Here is a 25,387-nt window from a genome sequence, read left to right on the forward strand (position 1 = left end):
GATTTAAAAATCCAGCTAGTAGTTATCATTGAAGATAATGAAATTAAGTGCTGGATTTATTTGTGCCACAACAGAGACTGAATGATAGAAATTTCACCCTCAATACTTGTTTTTTGAAATATTTTATAATGTTTTACATACACAAGTAATAAAAAGTGATATTAAAGATTTGAAGCTATAGAAATAAATTACAGAACTAAACAAACTTTTAACCAGAATGTTTTAACGTATGGGTTTGTTGGGCTTTTTTTTTTTTTTATTTTCTTTATGCAATAGGTAAATATTAATCACTTTAAAAATGTTGCCAAATAATTGGATGATACATGCAATTACTGGGCATAATATCCCGTTGGTCCTTTTTAGTATGGCAAGAATTTTTTTAACAAATTATTTAGATATGTCCCTTAGTTTGGGATTATAGGGATTGCATGCTCAAGAAGAGCAGCAAATATAATTCTGATTGCATTTTCCTGATGCTTTACTGTTGTACTCCAGAAAGTTCAGTAAAATTGGGCTTACAAGCCTTATCAGACACCTGCTGATATTAAGAGAAAGATTGGCTGCTATTCTAGCTAGAACTGGATTGGCATTTATAAGTAAACTGGTTTATTCCATGAATGTTAAAGCAACCACAATTATTCTGCATTCATTTTGGTGTAAGGGAAAATAGACTTTGGCCACCTTATATTTTTTATAAAACCATAGTATGCTTGGTAAGCTCCCGTGTATTCCTGTTCATAATGACATTCATTCACTACTGCACATCCTCTCCACCTTTTGTGTCCTTTTGGTGTTCCAGATTCTGCTTCATACAACTCTCAACAATTAGAATTAAAAAGAAAAACAAAACCCCACAGCAGTCTTTGCATCACATAATTGTATCATAAACAACAAGAAACAGAGAAGTAAATTAATTTTCCAGCTAAAAATATATTTGGTATAAATGATCTGCTGGTCTTGCACTGTCACACTTTCATTATGCACTGCAAGCATATGATTTTAATTCTTTTGGCAGTGTGGGGAATCTAGTTTTGTGTGGACAGGGGCAGCAGCATGTTAGTGCATGAATGGTAATGATACTTATTCCCCAGTTAGGCAAATAAAAATGACAGGCCAAGTCAAGCACTGCACTGAACCAGAATGAATTTTAAAAACATATTACTTGGTAAATGGAAAAAGACTGTTTTAACATAACAATCATTTATTGAAAGAATTTATTTTAATTTGTACAAAATGTGGGTAACTGAAGGAAAATCTTGAGAGAACATTGGTCATTTAATAGACCTCCATTGTCTTTAAAATACAGAAAGCAGTATAAGACATAGCGTTTTATCCTCTGGCTAATTAAAGGGTAACATAGCTGGTTTTTGGGATTTCACAATTGTAGAACTCTTGTGACAGCTCAGATTGAAAAACAGAGTTATTTTTCCTCTATTTTAGGGTATGGATTCTGTTCCTCCCTTCCCAGTCATAAATAATATATCCCTGTATGGGTATTAGGTATACCAACCTGAGTTTTCCATTAAAATAATTCATTTCTCTTTCTTTAAATTTATGAATATTTATCAAGGGATTATGGATTAGTTAATAGTATTTCCCCTTAATACATACACATGAATTCACTTGCACATAAGTCTGAAAAATGAGAGGTGTCTGTCTTGGGACTAGACTGCTCCTAAGCTCCTGCTAGCAAGCTGTAAGGTAAACATTCCTTAACAAGCAATGAGTAAAAAATAGTCTTTCCTCCCTCCATGTGAAATGTAGGCAGATTCTGCCCAAAGAGTTTTTTTTTTTTTTTTTTTCTTCACTTCAAGGTAAGGACACACAGGCAAAACTCCTGTATGAGGGGTTCATATGTAATCTGGAAAGGGTCTCCCTGATAACTGAAAAATGCTGTAAAGGGTCAGAGTTGTTGGCATGGCCTGAAGATGAAGTTATGAGGTACAAAGCCTTCAAAAACATCTCAGAGAGGCATTGGAAGGAGCTATTAGGCTGCCGAGAGGTTCAACTGTTAGATTTGCCCAAGATTTGAATTCAAATTAGGACAGCACATTTGGTTGATTGATGCCCATGTCAATATTCTACTCTTGAATGTATCATACACAATAGTTGCAGCTTAAACACGCTGAAAAAATATAAAGAGCATTAAGTATAACAGAATGGAGAATCTTCGATGTGCCTGTTTCATATGGGAGAAGTATGGTGGGGCTCCAAAAGACAGGCGACTGATTTTGAATGCAATCTTTTTTCCTCAAAAACAAAGAAAATAAAAAGCAAACAAATGAACAAAAAACAAACAAACCAAACCAAACAAATAAACCAAAACAAAATCAACCCCACCTCCCATAAAGGACAAATAATTCATTGTAGTTAGAATGTCCCTAATTCCCTGTTGCCTGGTGTGTCACTCAACTGTGTTTTTAAGGATTCCCTCACAAAATTATAAAGAATAAATTAGTTTGCTGACATAGGTCAGCATTATCTTATTGAGATTTTTGGGGTTTACATGATGTAGCTGTTTCTGTTCAGACTGTAGAGTAGTCAGAGTGGCAGCATAGCATTTGAAATTTCTCCAAAATTTTGGTGTTTGTCACCAATCCTTGGTCAAGTGGTTGTTTCAGTGTGTTGGCTTCTATCTCAGAGGCAACTGCCATAAATTATTCCTTGAGGAAACAATGAGGCAAACTGTACAAAGCCATAAAGAAATATTGTATATGATCTGTGGACTAGATCTTTGACTAAATTTCAGAATACTAGTCTGAAACCAGAAGTTATATCCTTGTTTGCAGGCAGTTGGGACTTTGCTTTACAATATCTGTCCAGTTGTGCCTTCTTATGATGGTATAGAAAGTACTGTGTCAAGCGGTGCAGAATTTAGACCTTAATTCATGTTTTACTTTTGTGTTCTTCTGCAGATAGTAACTTTATCCTTGCAAATGCTCAGGTGGCTAAGGGATTCCCCATTGTTTACTGCTCTGATGGCTTCTGTGAGCTTGCTGGATTTGCACGGACTGAAGTCATGCAGAAGAGCTGCAGCTGTAAATTCTTACTTGGTGCTGAAACAAATGAGCAGATGATTCTTCAAATTGAAAAATCGTTGGAGGAAAAGATAGAATTTAAAGGAGAAATCATGTTCTATAAGAAGAATGGTAAGTCTTTCTTTCCTGTTAGTCATAAAGAAAGAAATTTGGCATAAATGCATATAATATATAATGTTCATTTCTAAGTAATAATTTAGTTGTCTATCATCAAGGCTATGAGAAGAGATTTGAATAATGACAATAAGGTACAATTGAGACCATGTTTATATTGGCGTTATTGATTTTATATAAATACGTTACAAAGCTGCACAGATTAAATTCAGGGTTCTAAACTACATTGTGAGACTTTTTGCAGTTAGTATGACACTCTTTTTTCTGCTGTTTCTTATTCTGAAGTTTTTACCTCTTATTGCTGAAGCTGGAATGAAAATATTCACATTCACCACAAAATAAGCAACGTAAATTTTTCAACGCCATCAGTAAAATGCTCAAATGTTTGAATGAGCCAAACGATTTCTTCTCAACAGCTATTATACATAACAAAGTAATAACAACTTTCAAAATATGAAAAATTTATATTCAAGTATGTATTGTCATATAAAAAAAATTTCCAGGCATTAAGCAGCGCCATATACTATAGGAAATTTCAAGTTGCACCAGCAGTTTTGACTCTAATGGCAAGGCATTTACAAGGGAAATTTCATAGTCAAGATGTATGAGGCACAGAAGACAGCAGCCCATGATGCACACTTCCCAGGTCCTTTGATTTATATCAGTGTTCTCACCCCATATATTTCTATTGCCACATTCATGTGATCTTCAAACTGGTGAAACTAAGTTTGAGATAATGACAGGATTTCAACCTCGATAACAGAAGCCAGAGTGATCCATGGACTCAGTGGATCCATGGGTGTTGAGTATCACCTTCTCTTTTATTATATGGCTAGAGTCTATAGGCATATGTCTAGACCACATTTTCCTCATAGGAGTTCTCTTCTTCTGTCTTTATAAATGAAATATTTTCCTTTCAAATAATATTACTGCTATTGTATGTTTTAAAAACTTATTTTCTAAAAGTGATTATTGTACAATGACAACAAAGTGATCTGGAGTGTTTGGAGAAGGCAACTTCAGTTTCACTAATAAAATAAAAGGGAGAATTTTCCTTACTTGTCTTGTGTTCCTGATTGCTGCTCTTCATAGTACAAAAGTTTGAAGTTAATCTGGAAGATCCTGCTAAATGTTTCCTTGACTTGATTTTTTGAGGACCCTTGGGAGTGTGTGAGTGTGTTTGGTTTTGGTTTTTAGCATATAGAAGAGACTCACACGGTTTCCTGAAATAGTTTCAGGAAGGTTATGCAAATAAAGTAGTTCCAAATTGTAAAACATGTTGAAATATAAGGGAAAAATTGTTCTAAACTGGGAAGATAAGAGCTGCTTTTTTCCAGTATTCTATAGTGATAACTGGGCATGATAAGAAGATGTTTCAAGGTATTTAAATTAAAGAAGTAAAGCTAAGACATTCTTTTCATTGTCTTTGTCCTGAATGATAAATTGTGATTCCTTTACATTTTGAAGGGGTGCTTCAAAGCTGTAATAGGTATGATTAACACAGGCAGAAAGAGATTGCAGGTCAATTATCAGAGAAATAGCTGAATCACAGATAAGCAGATAAAGAGAAATTGTTGAGGCTAAAAGAATTCCCACTATGCATCCTACATGCATCCCTCTGCATGATTTGACTGGAAGCTTCCCCAGTACATTTTCTGAATAAGAATAAATTTCCCTGACTGCCCATTATATTTTTCATTTCCATGTGTTTCTGTACCACTGGGTAACAGAAATTAATAGGTATTAAAATTACATGAGAGTATGTTGTATAAAAGCTGAATTTATCTTAAAAAATAATCTTGGTTTTTCAACAGAGCTGCAAAGCACAGGCTCCAAATGTGGCAAATCAGCTGTTTTAGCTAAATGTTTTTGCTTTTGGGTTGGGTTTGGGGTTTTTCTCAGAGGAAAATTGGAACTTCTGAAGCTGTTAAGCTTACTCAACTTTGGGGTTTTTTGTCCAGAAAGAGGTTTTTTAAATATTATAAGATATAAGAACTTTGGGAATCATATCCCCAAAATGATTGTATGGATACCTTCCAGTATATCCAATATGGAAAATCATTGATTTTGGGGCTGGTATTATTCCAGGAACATAGGTCAGTGGGAGACAAGTAGCTAGCAATGCCTAGCTATCACAGGGCCACATTTCAATGTCCTGCCAGGGCTTCAGGGTGTCAGAGGGGAGCCCCCACCTGCCTTTAGTCTGCCACTTAGCACAGCCTTGCTTTGTCGGCCTAACTACAAGACCAAACGAGCACTTCCAAGCCTCAGGAGGAATTCTGAGCTCACAGAATTCTCCTCTAAATCTTAATAGTTAGTGCAACATTATGCTAAAAAATTACTCTGAAGGACATGGATGGATGAATACAATAATTTTCTCTTGGTTTGTTCTTCTGGATTTGGTCTAAAATGTAGATATGTGTCCTGATTTTTAGGGCAGACTTTCAAGGTTGCAAAACTGAACATGCATCTATTCCTTAATTGTCACATTTTTCAATATTTTAAATTTGATTTAAACTTATTTCAAAGCTGATTCAGTTCTTATCATTAAATTAGACTGTTCATTCTAAACAAGCAGCTTTGATCTGAATTTATTAAGCTTGAATATGAGCCTTTCACAGTTATTTAACTATCATTAAAGAATTCTCATAGCACCTCTGCTCAGTAATTGTTAATTAAAGGAATGATTGCTATAACTAAAGTAACCCCACCAATCCACCTGCAATTTCATGGAAATTCCAGACTGCTCTGAGCTGATACTGCAGCAAGAGTGGTGTGCAAGGGGTTGGGCAGGAATCTAATTGGGTTATCTGTCTGTGTTGGATGAGCCACAGCATTTCATTCTTTGTCATTTGGGTTTGGATTTCAAGAGAAGAATGATCTTAAGTAGTTGTGCTCTGACCAATCCTCCTGAAACCACAAGAAGTGGATAAGAAATTTTTCTATGTGTGTTCTCATTTGGGAATTATAATTCTTAGAATAGAATAAACTGGTTGTAACTCCTCATCCTGAACATTTTCTGCCATGCTAGCAACAGAGCAATATTAGAACCATGGCAGCAGATAAAGCAGCTTTGGAGAGAGATGTCTTTTGAAAATTCAACTCAAAATATACTTTTCATCATAGTTTCAGTATTTATTTTGGTTCCTCAGAAAGTTTCTTGCTTTTTCTTTGTCGGAGCTATATTAGTTTCTTGAAGACAATCAGAAAAGGAGGCTATTAAAAGACAAGGAATTTTATGACTGTTGCCTTCTTCAGAAAGTTTTAAAATTATATTTCTTAGGAGCTGATTTTTTAACGTTTTTTTTTTCTGTTACTATTTCTACATTTTCTTTAAAACATCTGCAACAAATTAAGTTGTCAATTATGATAATAGAAATGCAAATTCACCTTTTGGAATTCAAGTGAGTTGTGAGGAAAATGCTCCCTCCTGGATCTCTTGTTTAGAACAATCTAAAAGCAGTTGGACACTATGCTGAGGAGCTATATTTAAATAAGCCCTTCTTTTTCTCCCTGTCAGACCTCTTCTCACATTTGTCAATAGCAAGTACAGGTAGTTAAATGTGGTCTTCACGTTCCCTCAAACTGAAGTACAATTAAGCAGCTGTGTGGATTTTTTTTCCTTTTCTATTACAGCCCAAGATAATGCTACAATAAGCCCTATAATCAGTGACTTAGTCCAGTCTAAGCACTCTATCTTCACTTGCTGAGAAGGTCACAGCTTTGGTCCCCTATGACCCCATCAGATTTATTTCCTTTGTCTCAAAATTAGGTTTGTAGCATTTAAAAAGAGGTCTGTGCTTACATACAACCTTTTAAAACATGCAATAGTTCCACAGCCTTCCTTCATTGAAAGGAAATCAGCCTCTTTCTGTGTATGTCTAAGTTGGTGAAACACAATATAATCAGCAGTGGCCTCTCGTGATTTATGGACATTTGAGAGGCTCTGCTGTGGTGACCATCATATCTGTGCACCCCAGAAAAAGGGCTGTTTGCACAAGCCTTTGTGCATAGTTAAAAAAACCTCACTGTAAGAGGACTGGAGCAAGGGGGTCTTGCTGACACTGTCTTTACAAAGTTGCTCAGGACTTCGGTGCAAGCAGAATTTTCTTTGTCTGTGACAGTCAACCAGGACTCAACGAACATTTTGTCAGCTTCTATGTGTACACTGATTTAAACACTTTATGGATTATGTCTTAGGCATGTTCTTGGTCCCTAAAAGTTTGGTAAGATAATTGTATGGTCAGGAAGATACAATGTATTAAATTTCTGTATTTATTTCTTCATTTATTACAAGTCAGTAAGATTAAATCAAAGTGTTTTATCTCTTCTCATCACTGCATGAGAATATCTGTTTTGGTAAGGCTGTATCCATATCTGGAAGGTTGGGATTAAGGTATTTCAGATGGGCAGAGTATGAGTAGAGAAAGGGTGAAAGTCAGACCCTGTTACAGAGCTCCTGGATTCATCAGGCAAAAGGCTGTTTGAAGTCAGCAATGACAGCCACAGGTAAATGAAATAAGGCTCAGGCCATGAGACATCATCCATTGCCTTTGCCATGTTTGTGATTGAATAATGTGGCTAGAGAACAGCAAAGGCTACACAAAATCATCTATATTTAATGCACTCCTTGTGTTAAGAAAACAGAAAAGCTTTACTTTTTAGATAAAGAGTTCAATGTTGTTTAAAATTTTAGAAAAATTATTAATTATTAAGAAATTGAAGAGAAATTAATTTATGTTAAAATGAATAAAAATTGTATTTTCCTCAAGCTTCTCTACAGAAAGTATCTGCCTTCTTTAACAAATTCCTGATATACACCATGTCTTTTGGAAGTTAAGCCCAGCAATAAGTAGAGAGGCATTTATTAGAATGTTATGACTGCAAAAAATTTCTGTACAGAGACCTCAATTTTCTTGTGAATACTTTCTACTATTTTTTAGTGACTAATTTTCTAGTTACTAATGTAGAGGAAGCCACTTGACAAGTTGCTTGACAGAGCAGTTTGTAGCAATGTGACCTCACTGCTGCTCCACTGCTTCTCTGCCTTGAAAACCTCATCTAAAAATAAGAAAGCTAAAAAGCTTTTGTGGTTGGCTTGCTCACATTTGCTAAATTATTGTACAAAATACAGGAGGAAGGAAATAAAAAAAGCAGCAACACTAGAAAATTAATCTGAAGGTAATCTCTAATTGTAATTACCTGAGCCATAAAAAATAATTTGTAACTTTATATAAGAATTTTTTTTCTTTCTTTTTCTCTTTCTTCTTTTTTCTTTTCCTTTTATTTTTCTTTTTTTTTTTTTTTTGTTCTTTTTCATTTCCCCCTTTCATATATCTCATTAATCATTAGGAAATTTCACTGATTTTTGGGAAGTCTTCCTCTTTAAAAAGCAGTATAGAATATAGACAGAAGACATATCCTTATTTTCCTCTGTTTCACAGAATAGGAAATTTTTTGTCTCCTTTTCTCTCCAAACCCTTCATTTGCTTGACCCATGGCTTCTGATGAAAGGTAATGTGTACCTCTGAAATTTTTTGATGTTTTAGAGACAGTCCCAGCTTCTGCAGCGGAAGAGGAAGACAGAGCAGGCTTGTGCTCCTCTGTAGTGCCCTGGCAAAAACTTTACAGAGGCCTGGGTGAAGTGGTCAGCAAAAAGCCTGAAAGAGAACAAAATAAGGGGATGAATTTCAGTTACAACGCAAAAGAAAAAAAATGGCAGAAAAATCCCCTGTGTACAATGTGATCTAAACCATCTGAGGTCTTTTTCTAGAATTTAATGAGACATCAACAAGACTGCAGCTCACTGACAGTGCTGATACTTTGTTCTCATGCATTCACGGTGATATTAGCTAATAGCTTCTTTCAGCAGCAACATGATGTATTAAAAGCATAATTCACTGAGAAAAAACTTGTTCTTCTAGAACCACATTGATATGTAAATAAATCTGTGTGAAATTTTCCTGTTCCTTGTTATATTGCTACAACTTGATGCCCTCCACTGCTAACAGATGCAATTAGTGTTTCCACACTGGCACCCTGGGCTTCCACCCTGCACCTGGAATGAATGGTTGTTGGTACTGCTGGATGCATTTTTTTTTTAATTTTTAAAAGACATTTCATTGTGCTACTTTTTATACATCCATCATTTTTAGTAAGAGATATTGGTATTCATTTTGGGAGTAGGATGTTCATAGCGCATCAGACCAGTCACCTTTCTCTTTGAATTTTTTCTCACCATTTTATGGCCACGTAGAGTCTGCTGCCTTTTATTTTTTATGAGATTTAAATCAAGCTTTGGCTAAAAGCTGACTTGGGTGTCTGTGCTTCACCATGAGTTAGGCTGTTCTTTGGATAAAGAAAGTTCAAAGTGTCATTTCTCCAGCTGACCATATGCCTCTCTTTGGCTGGCATTCCCTTATTTCGTCCCTGATGCCTAAATCCACACTCTGGATTATGATGCAGACTATTTGCCACCTCCTGGGCTGACCACCACGATGGGTTCTTGCTTTAGCTCCTTAGTTTTTTTGGAAGGTAGTAGGAGGCTCATGTTAGCACTGTCTACTGAACCCTGTCACTGATTTGGGTGGGGAATTGCAAAAGCAGTTTGATTTCATAGAGCAGTTAAATAACTAGAAGGTTAAAACCTGCTGCTTTCCAACTGGTGGGGTTACTATAATTTTGTTGGACAGGCTCAGAGACTGTTTACAGCATGTGCTCCCACGGACTGAAGCGGTGAATTGGGAAGATTAATCCTCTCTACCATGTTACATAATTGCTCAGTGTGTGTTTCCAAACCCTTCTGTACAAAACCCTCAGACCTGACAGGGTGGGATTATCAGTTCAGATCCATGACTCAGCTCCATCTCAGGCCCCAGCTTTAGTCCCCTCCTTCCAGAAAGGTGCCCACAGACTGCCTATGAAGTACAGGTTCAAGTTCTTGAATCACAGCCTCAACAGAAAATCTTTAAACTTGCTGAAAATTTCTGAATAATATGAACAGATAAAACAAGGATTATAGACAAGGATTATAAAGCAAAATATTTTCTGACCTAACCCTGTGAGAAAAGCGGTGTAAAATAGATAAAAGGCTTGATCAGTTTCTAAAATGTAGCCTTCCAGTGTAAGTGGATGAGTAACCAGTAGAATCCCCTTTTTTTTTCACGTCATGCCTTTAGAAAACTTTATGAATAAGCACAAGGTTGCAGCCAGCACCTCCACCAGTGCTGGGAGATCTCCCATTCTGCAGATTCCAGACTTCTGTTTCTAGGGGCTGCCACTGCCAGAGACACCAAAGTGAGAATCACAAAAGTATTTTGCAGGTATTTTAGTTTATATAATTATCATTTGTTTTTCGAAACATAAAATGTAAATTTTTTTTTTTTTCATAGGTGTAGTGGTCTGTTGGGAGATTGCTGGGTTTTTTGATAGTAGTAAATTTCACATCATCTTTGAAGTCTCTCTTTTCAGATTATAAAATAATGAGCTTAAAAACAAAAGAATTTAATTTGAAAACATAGCTATGTTAAGGAGAATGTGTGCTTTAACTCCTTCAGATATGAAAATATAATTTTTTTGAATAATAAATATATTTTATTCATGTATAAATGAATATATATGCAAATATATATGAAGAAATACATAATTGTATTTGAGAGATCATCCTGTTTTAAAAAAATTTCTTGACTTCTTTTCAGAAGTGCATCCCTCAGAAAGCTGAGAAATCATATTTACAGCTGTGTTTGTATCTACATGTTGATTCTGAAAGTCCAGAAGGAATAAGGATCATAGATTATAAACACAGTTTTAACAATAGATTTCAAAATTACAGTATTCAATGGAAAGAAAATTTGGCTTATTTGGAAATTGCTTGAGTTAAAGCAATGAAGTAAAGACTAAACTGATGAGGAAGGCTCGAGCCTGACTATTTCTGAAGCAGTCTGTATAAAGATATTGAAGAAACTCTATTTTGTTTTTTCTCTTGCTTTTGTTTGGTTGGATTGTATATTTGTTTATATAAGTATATTGTCTCAATTAGTATTTTCCCAGGAATTAGTTGACAAATGCTGAATGCCCTGTACTAATATAACTGTGACAAAGTAATTATCATTGGAAGGGGAGGGAAAGTAAGTTGCAGACTGATAATATTTATGAGTCTGCCCTGAAGCTTTTTGCATTTAAACAGAATGCATTTCACTGACTTAAACTTAGTTTTTAGATAATCCTGTATGTTTTGCTAATTTTCATAACTGCAACCCAATAAATGTATAACATCAGGGAAGTGCTTATTTCCCTAAAAGTCATTTTCTTTTCTAATCTGGATGGAGATACAAAAAGGAAATTAGGGCAGACAAAAAGAAAGTGGTACGTATAAGGATAATGTATCTCACATGGCATTAAAAGGCATTGCTTAGTGCTCTGCTTTTGTTCAAGGAAACTCAGGGTAACTAGGGGATTTTTAAATGGTTTTATTAATTAGGGAAAATAGTGGAGCTGTACAAGGAAAGACCAGAAAGCTGAGTAAACAAAGCTGAAATTTAGATGTGCTGGAGCTCATAAATCAGTTTCTATAAAACATTCACTGCAGACTGTACTAGCTGTTGCATGCAGAGACTGTTCCACTAAAGCTGGAACAGACACACACTCAGACTAGGAGCTGCCATAACACTGACAGTCTGTGTCCAAAAAGTGACAAACAGAAACTTTGGGGTTGTGAATTAAGCTTCTCTCTGCTTAATATTGGCAGTTTGCAGGAGAGGCAAGGATTGGAGATTGCTGTGTTGAAAAGGGTCTACTCTTAGGGCATCCTTTCCCTCTTTTCATCTCTCCATCATGGCAGAGATGGCAGAGAAAGTTGGACATGCTGAGCAGTATAAGACACATGAGGCACTGGATTACCTGGCAGCAGAAGAGACAGAGCACATGTTCAAGCTGGGCACAGAAAAGGCTGGGAAGACATGGAGGGATGGATTTGTGTATCTCTGATGAGATGTGAGATTTGAATAATTGCACATGGTACTCCATAGGGTATATAGAGGATTTGGGAGCTATTTTTAACAGGTTTTAAATCAACTCCACAGGATTAATAATTCCCTACTTATTCACACTGAAGTACAATTTTTGCTTTGTTATTACAGTATCTTACAATCTTCTTTCACCTTCCAAATTCTTAGGACACAACTGTATTCTGCTTTGAGATGTAAATAAATTTTGGAATGGATCCATTTTAGATGCATTAATGGATTGCAAATCCGTTTTGGAATAGATTTACATTGACTATTAAAACTAGTAAGGAGACTTTCAGGATACAAGTCTGATCTGGTGGTCACACAGAAGTAGGGGAAGCAAGCTCTTGAGTCTTTGCCACTTGTATGAAAATCTAACACAACCACCAGTTTCCATGTAAGTCAGTTTCATCATAGCCCACATGAGTTCTTAATTTTCCAATTTTTTATGACCAAAGAATGTCTCTTGGGATAGCAGACAAGCTGGCACCTTCACTAGCAGAATTCAAGAAAAAAAAATTCTAGATTTTGTTAACTTGTAAACTTGATTTTTGCGGAGATAATGGAGAAGAATGAGGTGATAATTTGCTTAAAGCAGCAGAATGTTGCATTAGCTGTACTAATTGTCAAAGTTATGATAGTTACAAAAGAGAAAGTACTTGAATGTGTAGCTATAGTTTTCTTGTAGCTCGTTTCCTTTCCTGTTCAATCCAGTTGCAAATTTTTAAGCATTGTTTTCTTTGCACTTTGCTCTCCTCAACATATTGTTGACATCTTGTCAAAAGCACTTACATTTCAAAATGATGTGTTACCAGTGAGGCTGGAAATTCTTGGGTAAGCTGATGAAAGAGAGAGTTTGGTTTCCTCAGACAAAGTCTTTGGCATCCCAGCCTGCCAGTCTTGAAGGGCACACTTTCTGTGGTGGAAAAGTGGAAATGATCAGGCTCAAATATCTCTGGTGTTACGAGGCAGGTATATTTTGCTAATAATTAGTAACCACCAATGAGACACTGAGGATTGTAATGCTGAGTATTTAGCATCAATCTTGTTGACAAGTTATTACAGCTATCTACGTGAAAATATTTTTATCTTTGTCTTCTACATAAATCCCTGGAAATAGGGTGATGTGTTTTAATAATTTCCTTTAAGGATTGATTTGCATTTCCCTACACGAGCATTTAGTTTACTAAGTCACCTACTTAAACAAAAAGAAATATTCCAGATTTATGATGGCTCGTGAAGCCTAATTCTGCCTTCTTATGCACATATATAATTATTTCTTGAAAAAAGCTATTGTTTTGTGCCACAAGACTTTTATATCTAGTATACAAACCATTTACACTTTCTTTTTTTCTTCAGATACTTGGGCTCTTAGTCTAGGAACCATTGCATTTGGTTAATTTGATGTGTTATGTCCAGATTCAGAGCCTCTCAAAAGAGTTTGACCCCTCTTCCTTGTGCCACAGAGAAGTGGAGATAGATCACAGAAATTTGTGTGTTCCTTATTTCTGACCCCTGATGATGGAATGATGGAAGGGACAGCATAAAGTGGCTCAGCATCCCTCTGGAAAGCAGTGTGGCAAGAAAAGTCCTGATTAATTGAGGGTCTGGAAGTGGATATAACCACACGAGTCAAAAAGTAAAAGGAAGCCTTAAGCTGTTCTTCCTGGACAAAGCTACTCCCAGACTGTCAAGGGCAAAAGGAAGCCATAGCTTGGGATGAGTAGCACTCATTCCAAGTATTTCTTAGATATTTATATTTGCTAAAAAAGTATGAAGTAAAATTCTAACAAGATAGGTGTAGAGTTTATTTATTTTGTTAAAGAATTACATAAACATCCTCCCACATCATATCTCTATTATGAAACCTCTGCAATTCCCAAATATCCACCAAAGATATTTCTGTTCTGAGTATTTCATTGGGCTCTGTCTGGGGTGGGCACCACTGCAGATTACCTTTTATCATATGGTGAGTGCGCACAGCTTATCAACAGAGCTAATGGTCTCAGTCTGTCCCATGGTTCAAGCAGGCTTTATTTTCTAGTGAAAAGAGTGCTTGGTTTTGAAGGCTACTGGCGTGCTAATGACAGGGTTTTGTATAAAATCTCCCTTTTAAATGCTGTGGTCTGTTGACCCTTGTTTTGATTTCGGTCTGAGGATAGACTTCTAGCTGTCAAAACGAGGAAAGGTAGAAAGGGTGGTTGAGAGAGTGACCATAAAGCACTCTCTTTTTTTTGTATATATATAAAAGGTGGACTATAGCCAAATTGCCTTGTGATAACATTATGCTTCATTTGGTTTCTTTTCTCCTTCCCTGTGATGTGTTTATATAAGCCTTGAGGATATTAAAATATATTTTGACCCTTCATAATGCAAGAGAAAGATTAGACTCTTTCTCCAAGAGTGGTGGCTTGAAGCAATAAAAATAGTCTGTATATAAATAAACCTCCAAAAGAAATTTCTTTGATAGGTGACTCTTGACAATACAGAAAACCTTTGTATGCATCATCTGAAGCAGGGAAGGAATTTCTGTCTCGCAGATGAGCGCATTCAAAAGAACCGTAACAAAATAGGGCACTACTTTTTTTGATGTGGAGAAAGTTCTGCTTTTGGTTTATAGAATTATGTGATTCTGGCTTTCAGTAAAAGCTATGTAGCAGATTGCATTGCAGCTTATTTTTCCAAGGATGCTCCTCAATAGTGAAAGAGAGAGAGCTCTTCTGTTCTTGGCAGAATGCAACCTTGTATTGACCTAGTCCTGACCTAAAACAGATCATCTCACCCAGTCTAAAAACAACTTCTTATTCATTTGCTCCTTTCAGAGAAAAGGCAGAAAAAACAAATAAAATTAAAACACAGGAAAAAAAACCACCAACCCACCAACTCAGATTTAGAACTTCTAAATATTCATTGTATAAATACAGCCAGAACTGACAGCCCACCACACAGGGTATTAGCCTGGAACTCTTCAGGAGAGAAGTAGCTTGTACATGTATTGGATATGTGTTTTCTTTAGTGGGACATGCCATATCTTATAGATGTTTGCTTTGCTTTGTCAAAATATTTTCAGATATATTTACAGAGAAGGAGAATGAGAAAAGAAAACAAAAGAAAATATGATTGAGAGAAACTAAGTGATGACAGGATGTGGAACAATTTCAGTGGCCAGTGTTCAGTGACAAACCTCTAAAGAATTCAAATTCATTTTGATTATACAAAAGAACCAATGCATCAAACCATTAAATATTAAATAGATTTGTCTCTAATGATTAACCATATTGTAATAACTCTCTTGCATGTACAAATGTACATGTAAGAGAGTTACATCTCTTACATGTATATTTGTATGTCTCTTACATCACTCTCTTAAATGTACAAATTAGCATTTCAGACAATATTACTGTAACTGAGTAAGGTTTGTTTGAAATTTCTGGTGTCTGCCCCTTTTTTTCAGGCCTTAATGTCTAATGTGTGACTGTGTAGAAAAGCCATGTAACAGTTGAAAAGAGCAAGATATACTTCCACTTCTGGAGGGGATAGAAATATCTTCTTAAAAGACCATTGGCCCTCTTGGTGGTGTTTAGAAGATGGAGTTGAGAGAGAATTCTTGCCCACTGAAACTACTGGTAGAATACAGCTGGGTAGAAAGTAATTTTGCCAGTAGGAGTTTGGCCAGTTTAGAAGTTATGATGGTATTTTGTAAAGACTTATGTTTCTATTTTTAAGCAGTAAAGTTTCTTAATGCTTCTTCTCCTTGAATGGACTACTTCAGATTGGGACAGCATGACTCTCTAAAACGTTTTTGACAGTAATGCTACTGAACAGTTTTTCCCAGAATTTTTAATAAAAGCAAATCTGAAAAAAAGAAAAAAAAAAAAAAAGGAGAATGGAGAATCAACGTGGGAGAAAGAAAAATAGAAATGTCTTGCTTCTGATTCTGACATGTTTTACCTTCTTTTAAGAGGGAATCTTTCCTTGCTTTGTCTTCAAATAAGAATATTTAAACCCAATACAAAGCCAGTCTGCTTCTTTACACAGGTTTTTATGTCCTTCAGTTTTCTTTTCTCTTGTTTCAATATCTCCATGTCCCTTCTTTAAATACCTTAAGTGGAAGTGCTGCCAGATTGCTGGGCTAGTAATGTTAGGCTCAAAGGTGCCTGTGTGACTCTTGGAAAGTTTGATCGGGGCACAGAGGGCCAGATGAATTTCCTTGGAAGCAATTTTTTTTTACCTTTGACTCCTGTGTTTCTTCAAAAGAAAAGCTGCACTTTCACCTATCATGCTCATCTACAGTGTTCAAAAGGCAGCCAGGGAACTTCCACTTGAAAATCTAAATTACAAAACTGAACTGTGATCTTCCTGTGCCCAGTTCTTTTACAAAACTGGAAACCAGAAGACAGCACAGCAGGAAGTGGCTAGTCTGCTTGCTGTTCCCAAGGAGCCCTCCAAAGCTCAGCTGATCATTTGGCAGTAGTCAGCTGGGGCAGCAGTGGTCCAAGGAACCAGTCCTGTTTCTTTTTCTGAATTTAAGTAGACTTTTGTTTGTAAATGAATGCTTAAAATAGTACCTTGTTAAACAACAAATTGTAGAAGTGTAAAGATGTACAAAAATAAATTTTAAACTCTCTAGTAGTACTTATATCTCTTATAAATAATATTTATGGACTGTTGGTGGGTCGTAGTAGTTAGCATTGATACCTAAAACCTGAAAGAGACAAAAGTCTGGTGCTGGGCTGAGTTACCCCAGAATGGATGGGAGTGGGATCTAGGATGCTTGCATCTGGGCATTAAATATTTTCTTCTTCCAAGTGGTGTTGATATAAAACCTATGAATTATGTCATTGGAATTGAACAACATGTCTTGCAAACAGGAGATGTGAAGCAAACAGTAAGAATTTATTATAAATTGCATTATTTAGCAGCTGTGGACAAAGAAATGTACACAAGAATTAAGAATATTGTCAAACTCAGTTTTGTCCAGTTTCAGTCTTAAAAAGGTGAAAATTATGAAAGTAAAGAAGATAGCTGATATTAATTTTAGAGATTATATGTGGTATTATATATCTCACTGTCTGTGCAACGAGTTTGTTTCTATTCTAAGTCTGATATCTGATTAATTTAAATATCTTTGAATTAGTGAAATGATGCTCTGACTATCAGGTTTTCTGTCAAGAGATTTTAATGAGTATCAAGTCAGATGATTAAGGTAGAATGATTTTATAGCAGACGTGAATGTTTCAGATGCCAAATTAACAAAGTGAAAGCCATTCCAGGAAATAAGCAACATCAGTGGAGAGTTCAAAAGAAAGCATGGTTTCAGAAGAGTAAGCAGCTTCATTAAACTCTATTAATGATCCCTGTAGATAAATTTGGCATTAAATTAATGTCTCGTGTCTGGAAAAAGCAGTATTACAGAGCTTCAACCAGTAATGCAAAGTGATTTACGTGAGCTGAACATCTGTGATTCCCTGACTACTGACCTCCTCAATAAGCAGTTCACTTTTTCCCCCCCTCTCTCTGCTAAAAGACAGCTGTTTGAATTAAATTCATTCTTTATCCTTGCAGGGTCTTCATTCTGGTGCTTACTGGATATTGTTCCTATAAAGAATGAAAAAGGAGATGTGGTACTCTTTCTGGCCTCTTTCAAAGACATAACAGACACAAAAGTCAAGATTGCCGCAGAAGACAAAAAGGAAGGTTTGTGAGAATTGCAAAAACGTTGATAAGAACCAACATTTATATGTTTTTGAGAATTGCACCTGCATGAGCATTCTCTCACACATACACTATTCAATATAGAGACCTCCTAGTTTTTTCCAAAGAAGAAATTAATGTATGCCATGAAATGATTAATAATCTGTTTGTGTTTTTTTGTTATTTACATAATGCTGCAGGTTCTGTAAACATGGAACTTAGGAGACAGAGTATTTTGTCCTAAAAATTAAAATTGTTTTTATGTACCATGATTTAATGTATTTACTTTCTGGATTTACAGAAGTATATTTTTGTATTTTGGGAGAAGCTTTGGGCCTTTTCAAAAGTTTCATCTATGAATCTGATTTCAGCATGGCTGAGAGTAAATGAATGTTTTTTCATGTTTTCCAATAAGCAAAATTTAAAACAGCTTTAGAAATTACTTTGTCTATTGATAAACATATATTTTCTTGTGTCATCTCATTTTCATTAAGGTTATAAGTCTTATGATGTCATCAGAATTGTCCAATAGTATAAGAAATAATTCTTCACTTTTATTTGCTTCTGAAAGGAAATATTGCAAAGATTCTGTTCCATGAATTTGGAAAATTGTCTTATGGTAATGGCTCTCAACTGCCATAAAATAATTTTGACTGTATAGTGTAATTAAGGTTTGCTAAATATTGCCAACACAAAACAAAGTTAGTGTAGGGGAATGAAGGCTCTGCAGTGAGCACTGAGTTGTGCATCAAAGACAATGAACTTATTCCAGATTTGCATTTTGTAAAGGTACAGTGAAACAACACTGTAGTTTTGTAAGTTTTCAGTCTCTAAGGAACTGCTTAGAAAGATTTTATCTGTAGACACCAAGAGTGGGTCTCAAAATTCTTTAAAATTCCATTAGTGTTGAATTTTCCAAGCTAGTACTACTCTGGGATCTATTTAAATTTTTCACCCCATAATAGCCATTGGTCTCTGTACAAACTACATAGTTAGGGCCCTTAGAACACATTTACTCCTTGTGGAATTCTAAAGTAGGGGAACAATTATTATTAAAGTTTTTACATTTTAAATGTTCATTGATCAAAAAAAAAAGTTATATTTTACTTACAGAGGTGTGTGATTCAGTATTCTTTTATGAATTTTTATGCTCTCTTGTGCTGATTAATACTTATAAATTACCACTTATGCTTTCGATGTCTGCCTCCTGTGTATGTTTGGATAAATGATTTCACCTTTTACTTAATTTTCAAGTTCTGAATATTAGAATGTTTGGGGGGGGAGGAATTTTGCATCTTTCACTTTTTGCCATGAGTATATTAGAAAATTTTAAAGCTGGAAGAATGAAAAATGGTTTTGAAGTAGTACACAAGTACGTTTTTCTGCTTTTCCTTACACTCAATTTCTACCAATTGCTACCTCTTGAAGTAAAAAAAAAAAAAAACAAAACAAAACAAAAAAAAAAAAAACCTATGAAAAATATTTTACCTTTTTTCCCCTTAAGCCTCAGAAAACCTTACTCTTATAAAAGTTTTAGGAAAGTAATATATTTAAACCTGATACATGGAACCATGTAGGAGAGAGATGGTCAGAACATCTATGCTCTAAAGGCTTATGATTTACTTACAAGTAATGCAAATTTTCAGGATAGACTCAGTGAGAAATCACATTAAGTATGCCAGGGATGACTTGAAAGAGGTATGTTGCTGATTACTTGCAAAATGACAACTATTGTTTATCTGATGAGCGTTTTGTAGCTGCATGCTTATTTTAGGATGGATTAAGATGGTCTTTGACGTGGTTTCATATCAAATTATAAACCTAAGCAGATTTTAACTCCTGTTTCCTGTAGCACGTTTACAAATTAATGCAACTCTGTTGAGTGCTGACACAGGGATGCACTTGTGCAGAGCCACACCAGCAAATGCCCATTCAATTACCACAAGAATGAATATGGACACTTGGCTTTCTTCCATGACATGTTTTTTGGAGCATCATCCTGAAACTTGGTTGTTCCATCCCTTCACACTAATTTCAAAACCATGACAATCATTTTGTGTTATTAGCATCATGGAAGCAGAAAGTAGCACTTAGTGTGGGGCTTTGACAATTATAGCATTTTATTAACTAGAGTGAGATAACAAACAGGATTTAACCATTTATTCAAATTTTCTTTTTAAATTCAGCATTTTAATTTTGTGTATACCCACCTGACTATGTAAAAATAAATGCAGAGGTATACCAGGTCTTTTTTAATAACATTAAAATTCTTCCTCTGCAGAGTGATTTACTAATCCTCCAGTGGTGAATATCATCTCATTATTTTCAGAAAAGAATTCCCGGGACAGTCTTTGCAACTCATTCAATACCTGAAATTTCAGAATGTTTAACTTCTAGAAGTAATTGGTGCTTCTTTACTTAGACCACAACTAATATCAGGAATGTATGATGCACCTTGTACTAACAAATTCTTGAGTTACTGTTTTGTTTGGATGTTTGGAAAAACTTTTTTAATGTTCAGAGATTTATTTACTTTTTCAAGAATTACTGAATTTGTCTTTTCAAGAATCAAATAATTTTTAAACCTGTAGTTGAAACTGAGCTATTGCTACAAGGTAATTGCCATCATGCCCAGTTTTCTATTGCCTTTTTAGCATATCTCTTGAGGTTAGCCTGTGTATGGAAGGAGAACCTAGATACAAACATTCTTCGTGTGAAATTATTCTGCTCATGCAGGGCCCCTTTAGCAGTGTTTCTGTTTCAGTCTTTCTCTGCTGTTTTCTACCCAGAACTGACTTTTATAATTTGTATGGGTCATTAATAGTTATATTCCATCTCACTTTAATTTCTAAACTCCTTAGAAAACTTATGTAACAAAATTCTTTCATGTTCCTTTTCTCCTAAATCTGCCCCTTTGACATCCCACCAGCACTTTATGGTAGCACACTCTCCAAAAGCCTTCTCCAGACTCCTACTTCCTCAGGTCTTTCCTACTTTTGATATCACCTGTTTCTTCTGTAAAATCTTGTTCTCCTTGTACTTTTACAATGACACCTTCCTGAACTTTATCTTCTGATTTTATGGCCTCTTTCTTCTTGGGCATTGTGTATTTACTTTTGCAAATCTCAGGAGCCAATGCTGTCTGATTTTCTGCAGACATGTTCTTATCAATTTTATCTCATCTGTTCACACAACTTTAGCTGGTCCTTTGTGCCAATGTGCCTTGCAAAAGTCCACTTTTTTACCTTATTTTCCTCTACCCAGCCCAAATGTCAGATGTCGTCTGTGACCTTTTCCTTTGAATGTGTCATTCTAAATACAAATTTAACAGGGTTTTATTCCTGCTTCTCTTCTCTCTATAAAAGTTTCCAGTGAAAAGAACCCTATCAACCAATGGGAAAAGCAGACTTTGTTCTAAGACTTTCACATAAGAAAAATGGAAAAACACATGCCTGAGAAGTTTGACAGTCTTTAAGAACTCCTGTGACAGTCAGCAACTTTCACACTTCTTTGGTTCAGTTTGGGTTTGGTTTTTAAGTCAATTTGACAATATTCTTAAAGGATTCAGTTTTTCAGTATTGCTAATTTGCCTTCAACAATACATGTTTGCCCTATCTGTAAGTTTACTGTAGAAATGTGCTCTGCTTTCCAGCTGCTTAATAATATCTGTAATCATTTTGGTGTTGTGAAAAGCAACTCGCCACCTTTTCTTCCTAAAACTGTGCACTTTAAGGAAATTGATGGTCTTTTCAATAGACAGGAAAAGGTTTGTCTGCTTTTTTATTTTAATAAACTCTTTCTTAAGTGGATTTATGGGAGTTTATTTTAGCATCCTACCTTAAAATGAGCTGCTTTTTGGTAAACTGGTTTGAAGTTCCATTGCCCTTTTGGAGGAAAAGTGATTAAACTGAAAAGTCTGTTCTCCAAATCTGGACTCCAGTGTGGCATGGCTGGGTCAGTGCCTTTTCATTTCTGCATATGACACTAGAACATATGCAGGAATTTAGTGGAAACACAGGAATCCAGGTAGCAAAATAAGAAATTAAATTATTCTGTGACTATTTTTAGACCTCCAATCTGTGTGCTAACGTGGAATAATATAGATTACATAGATGCAGGGTTCCACTGCTACAGTCACTGCTAAAATTCCTCTGATTAATTTGACTTAATTCACAAATATATCGGTAATCTATTTGCTTTTGTTTTGCTTTGGTTTTTTAATTATGAAAATTTTGAACTCTTTGTTTGAAAGCAATTATTTTAGGACAGATTTTCTCAACTTTATTCCAGAATTATAAAAATGTGTGTAATATATAATAACCACAGAATCACACAATATTTGAGGTGGAAATCTCTGGAGATTATCTAGTCCAGTGTCCCCTTCTCAAAGCAGGGTCAAATTGAATGGATTGCCCAGGAAAAATGCAGATATGTTCTTAATAGCATGAAGGATGGAAACTCCACAACTTATCTGGGCAGTCTGTTCCAGCGTTTGACTCTTCACAAAGCAAAACCAAAGTTTTTTCTTAAACAGAATTTCATGTTTTTGGTTGGTCTGCCTGTTGGTAAAGATGCCTTCACTCTGGAAATAATGTGAATTAAAAGTTGGACTACACCTTCTGCCACAACAGATTAAACTAAGATGCATGTTATGGTTCAACTGTCTGGCTTTTTCTGGCTTCTTAGTAATCCTTAGGTCCATATGAATTTCTGAGGAGACAGATTTATTTTGATTATGCATCATTTGTTGGAGGGAGGAGTTGTTCTTTTCAGTGTGCCAGAAGTGAAATACCATGTGGCAAACATTTTACATTCCAGATTTTTTATGTTGAAAATGTCTATTTGGAGCAGCACTGGTCTCTTGTAAGAAAGTCTGCAATGTGCACTTTGATTTATTCTGCTTAATTACTGTCTCAGCTACTTCATGATTGCTCAAGCTACTGCAGTGAATATTCAGGAGACAATTTTTTCATTTTAAACCTTCTTATACCTGTCAGGAGGCAGTATGTTGGGATGGGGAACATAACCATACAGTCACCTAGACTTACAATAACCAAAGCAGTTAAAATTGTTTTAGGATGCATAGGCACCATGCAGTTCTATCAATGGAGGAGGTGGAATAGAAGCAGCGTTTTACCCCAATATTCCTGCTGCCCAAAGGAAGAATGTATTGAAGGAGCTTTTATTCTGCAATGACTCAGTTACATCCCCCCTAGAATGACTTTGCTCCTGGCTCACCCTCAGAGTAAGAAGGGTCTGAAACTCTTCTGGCATCATTAAAGAGAAACCCCTTCCCTCCTGGTCTGTGGACTATAGTTTAAATAATTAGGGGACAAAATAAGAGCTGCCTTTCTCTCCCTGTTCCTTTTGGCATTTGTGAGCATGTAGATGCTCTCCCTCTCACCTTTTCACCTTCTTATCCAAGCAAATAAGTTTTATTTGAGCCTTGAATCTTTAGAGACATATCAATCTTTGTAGCTCTTGCTTTAGCCTGCCACCAAATGCTAAATGCAAGCGGCAGTTCCATTCCAGCAGCTCTCAGAGAGGCACAGGACATGTTCTGGAGCTGAGGGAAAAGTGTCCTTTGTGATATATGTAGAATGAAAATGAGAAAAAAGACAAGCAAAGTCTGATTCTCGAGCAAATGCAGAGAAGCAGACCATTCTGGGATATTCTGGAAGGTTGAGAGAATATATACCTTAGCAACCAAAAAGTACATACTCCCCAGTTCCTAGATAAATTTATGCCATTGCTTCCAGATTTTCCTTAGAAAACAAGGTTGTCAAGGTGGGGGAGAAGGGAGAAATTGTTTGTCTGGGTTTCTGTTTTATTTTTCATTTTGCTGGCAGATTGTTGAAAAGTATCTTCAGACATTCCCTTTAAAGTTTGAAAGCTCAGCCATGTAAGACAGACAAGAGAAAGCACGGAAGAAACCGGGAATATCTTCAGTACATATGTTGCTGAAGCACTTTCAGAGTTGTATGTGTGTGTGTGGTAGGTGATTTTTTAACAAGTCAGACAGTTTACAATCTTCTTATATAATTTACAATCTTTCTTATTTCGGTGGGAAAAAAAAAAATCTGAAAAGGGAGAAATATTTTTACAGACTTTTACTGGCCTAGACACAGCCTGGTATCTTACATTTTATTAAGGAGCCATGAGGACTAGAATGCATATTTCATGTGTACTTTGTGTTCAGAAACACATTTAGAAGGCCTTGGGCCATTTGCAAAATTTAACTGCAATTAGAGTTATAGGGCATGTAGTTCATGCTGCAGCTCCTCAGAGCAATTCTGAAGTTCTGGAAAGACAGCAGGTAAGATCTCTTACAGGTGAGTTTTGCACAGCTGTAGAACAGATGGATTTACAACCATCCATCCTAAATTGTGTACTTATAATTGTAAATCAGGTTGAGCTTAGGGCCAGTCACTCTCAGAGTCTGAGCATATCATTCTTGAGGGGTAACCAGAGATACTTTCTGTGTCTTTAAATGACCACATGGAACATATACACAGACATCATAGGATTTCGAACTTATATATTTCTTAAGTTTAAAAACTGTTTTTTAAAGAATCTATTCCCCCTCCCCCTGCTGTTTTAACTCAGGGCATGTTCCATGGATTACTAAATATTTTTATGGGGGACTTATTGGTTCTATATTTTACATAAATCTATTAAGAACACAAGTCTTCCTTCTCAAAAGACATGCTTTCATTGCCAGATAGCAAATTTTCAGGTACATACATTACTATTTTCATTTGAGTGAGCAAGGTGTACTTAAACATCATCATCTGTGCAAATTATTTTCAAAACATTTCAATTAATGACTTTGAATTTATGATAATCTTTTCTGAATATAAAAAAGGAGTAAAAAATTTCAATAGATAAAGAACATTATTAAGTTTTATAGAATTAAAGGAAAAAAGAAAACCCTCAGGTTTCATGATATTATGTCCTTAAATACTACACACTTGCAGAGGAAGAGATATTACCACTTGCTGAAGAGAATGAAAAGTTTCTTGGTGACTTAAATAGTTGGCATTATTTCAGTTCTGGGGGTTCTTGAAAAATATTTCAAATATTCTCTTTATTATTACAGTTACATTTTTGTTCATAATGACATATGGGCCTATTACTGTCTCACGAGCTTTGTGGGAATTTGCTGGGGGAAATGCAAATTATTCCTGGAAAAAACAGTCACTTTAAAAACAGCTGGAAATGAGTGATGATCCAGCTGTAAATTCAATGCTACATTTTATTCTGTAAGAACAGCACATGACTATCACTTCAGTTGAATCAATAGACATGTCTCAAGTTTAATGACGTAATAAAAATGATAATTTTCCAATTTGTGAGACAGTTCTAGAGTAGTAACAGTAGAAAGCTGGCAAATAAACTATTTTTACACAATTAAAAAATAGCTATTTTTCACTTGGAATATTTTACTTCATTACAAAAGTTCTGTAACTTTTGGCAGTAGTATTAATAAATGAGAAAATAGTTTCAAGTAACTCACTTTCAGAGTTCTTCTGCTGA

The 25,387-nt window shown here is 35.5% G+C and overlaps 1 protein-coding gene across 1 annotated transcript in view; it reads left to right on the forward strand.

The window, feature by feature from the left end:
• The window catches only part of KCNH8 (potassium voltage-gated channel subfamily H member 8), a 176,441-nt gene that overhangs the window by 53,902 nt on the left and 97,152 nt on the right, over positions 1-25,387 (forward strand). The window contains exons 2-3 of the mRNA XM_059856301.1: positions 2,916-3,149; positions 17,723-17,854. Coding sequence (XP_059712284.1) covers positions 2,916-3,149; positions 17,723-17,854 — 366 coding nt within the window. The remainder of the gene's footprint in view (positions 1-2,915; positions 3,150-17,722; positions 17,855-25,387) is intronic.

The sequence above is a fragment of the Haemorhous mexicanus genome, chromosome 1 (assembly GCF_027477595.1).
Source record: "Haemorhous mexicanus isolate bHaeMex1 chromosome 1, bHaeMex1.pri, whole genome shotgun sequence".
Lineage (NCBI taxonomy): Eukaryota > Metazoa > Chordata > Aves > Passeriformes > Fringillidae > Haemorhous > Haemorhous mexicanus.